General features: G+C 50.3%; 1 protein-coding gene across 1 annotated transcript in view; it reads left to right on the top strand.

Moving 5' to 3' along the window:
* Positions 1-1,616, top strand: part of FZD8 (frizzled class receptor 8) — a 3,562-nt gene extending 1,946 nt beyond the window's left edge. Inside the window, exon 2 of the mRNA XM_027648421.1 lies at positions 25-1,616. Coding sequence (XP_027504222.1) covers positions 25-976 — 952 coding nt within the window. The 3' untranslated portion in view covers positions 977-1,616. The remainder of the gene's footprint in view (positions 1-24) is intronic.
* Positions 1,617-2,281: the final 665 nt, after the last annotated feature.

Genomic DNA, 2,281 nt, shown 5'->3' with positions numbered 1-2,281 from the left:
GGCGGCGGGGGGGCGCGGCGCGGCGGGCGGCGCGGCCGAGCTGCAGCCGGAGCTGGCGGTGGCCGAGCACGTGCGGTACGAGAGCACCGGCCCGGCGTTGTGCACCGTGGTCTTCCTGCTCGTCTACTTCTTCGGCATGGCTAGCTCCATCTGGTGGGTCATCCTCTCCCTCACCTGGTTCCTGGCCGCCGGCATGAAGTGGGGGAACGAGGCCATCGCTGGCTACGCACAGTATTTCCACCTGGCCGCCTGGCTGCTCCCCAGTGTCAAGTCCATCGCTGTGCTGGCGCTCAGTTCTGTGGACGGGGACCCCGTGGCTGGCATCTGCTACGTGGGCAACCAGAGCCTGGAGAACTTGCGGGGCTTCGTGCTGGCACCGCTGCTCATCTACTTGGCCATTGGCTCCATGTTCCTGCTCGCTGGCTTCGTCTCGCTCTTCCGTATCCGCAGTGTCATCAAACAGCAGGGTGGCCCCACCAAGACCCACAAGCTGGAGAAGCTGATGATACGCCTGGGACTCTTCACCGTGCTCTACACTGTGCCAGCTGCTAGCGTGGTCGCCTGCCTCTTCTACGAGCAGCACAACCGGCCACGCTGGGAGGCCACGCACAACTGCCCCTGCCTGCGTGACCAACAGCCTGACCAGGCCCGCCGCCCTGACTATGCCGTCTTCATGCTCAAGTACTTCATGTGCCTGGTGGTGGGCATCACCTCTGGTGTCTGGGTCTGGTCCGGCAAGACCCTTGAGTCCTGGAGAGCCCTCTGCACTCGCTGTTGCTGGGCCAGCAAAGGTGCTGCCGTGGCTGGGAGTGCAGGGGCAGGAGCAGGTGGGCAGGCAGCAATCACTGCAGCAGGAGGACTTGGGGCTGGAGGTGGTGGCTCACTCTACAGTGATGTCAGCACTGGCCTGACGTGGAGATCAGGCACTGCCAGCTCTGTCTCCTATCCCAAGCAGATGCCCCTGTCTCAAGTATGAGGAGGGCGAAAGAGGCCAAAGGTTAGGGATTGAGGGACACTGGCCTGCCTAAAATGCCCCCTCACTGTTTGGTGCCATTAATGAACCCCTAATGGTCCTTATTAGCCACAGCTTGTATAGAACAATGCAGCTGGCAGAGGCCCCAGGCTCCAGCCCCCTCCTCCTTCCCCTCCATTCATATGCAGGGAGCATGTACTTCAAGGAGCCAGCTTATTATTTTGCTGGCAGAGGAGGGTAGAGGCTCACCCGTGTCTTACAGAGGGCAAGGCACAGCGGCTTTTGAGTCACTCTGGACTAACAGCAACTCTTTACTTAAGGGAGAGAGGGTCTTCCTCCCCCCAGTCCTGAGGTGGGAGTCTGCTGGACTGCAGGTTTTTGAGATGTTGATGACCAGGCAAATGCCTTACAATATAGACTGAAACAAAACATGTCTTAATTATACACCCCAGCTAAATACGGGTTTCCTACATTAAAGGATGTATTTATATAATTATTTGTTACCTTGTACAGATGTGTAAAATATGTATATATCCAAAGCTATACAGTCTGTAAATTTTTTTGTAAAAATGTTTAGAGGCTACCCCTGTAAGAGCAAATATGAGTATTCTATTTTGTCAATAAAATGACTTTTGATAAATGACTTTTTCAAGCTTTTCCCCTACTCCTGCCTTGGTTCTTCAAACTGCTATATCTTTAGGTAGTTGTATAAACTACAAACTGCATTCATGCTCCAGTCATTACCTGTTAAAGTATTGAGATATGTAGACACAAGAAAACAAGTCATTCAACAAGTTATTCTGAAAAAGTGTTTGCCAAAATGGGGAGGTGCCTTGCCATAGTTCTCTGCTTTTTGAAAGATGACAGTATCTTTAAACTGAGCTTTTACAAAAGAGTCATCTCACATGGCATGTTAAGTATCTTTTGAAAATGGGTGTTATTTTAGGAATGTGCACACAGGCCTCTTGTATCTGTTTTCTGCACTTCTGTAAGCACCTGCCTTTCCTGGGATGCATGCTGAAGTGTAAAAGGTTAATGTTTTAAATTCATAGATCATGTACTTTGGTGGAACAGCAAGTTGAGATTTGTTAGATCAATCTCTTCTTAACAGATTAAACTAACATCTTAACTTTTGTATATCAAATATGGTGCTTTTTCAAGAGAAAAGGTATTGTTCTTCTGTCAGGACTAAGCTAATTTATTTGAGCAGAAGGCTGTTGAATTAACAGAAGAATGCTTTGGCAATTGTTGAACTTTTTACCTGTCTGCCCAGTGGCTCAGAACATCATTCCTTTAAGAGGAGCTAAA

The sequence above is a fragment of the Corapipo altera genome, unplaced genomic scaffold (genome assembly GCF_003945725.1).
Source record: "Corapipo altera isolate COAL_440 unplaced genomic scaffold, ASM394572v1 47, whole genome shotgun sequence".
NCBI classification, from domain to species: domain Eukaryota; kingdom Metazoa; phylum Chordata; class Aves; order Passeriformes; family Pipridae; genus Corapipo; species Corapipo altera.
The sequence above is the reverse complement of the archived record's forward strand: the minus strand, read 5'-3'. Positions and strand labels throughout refer to the sequence as shown.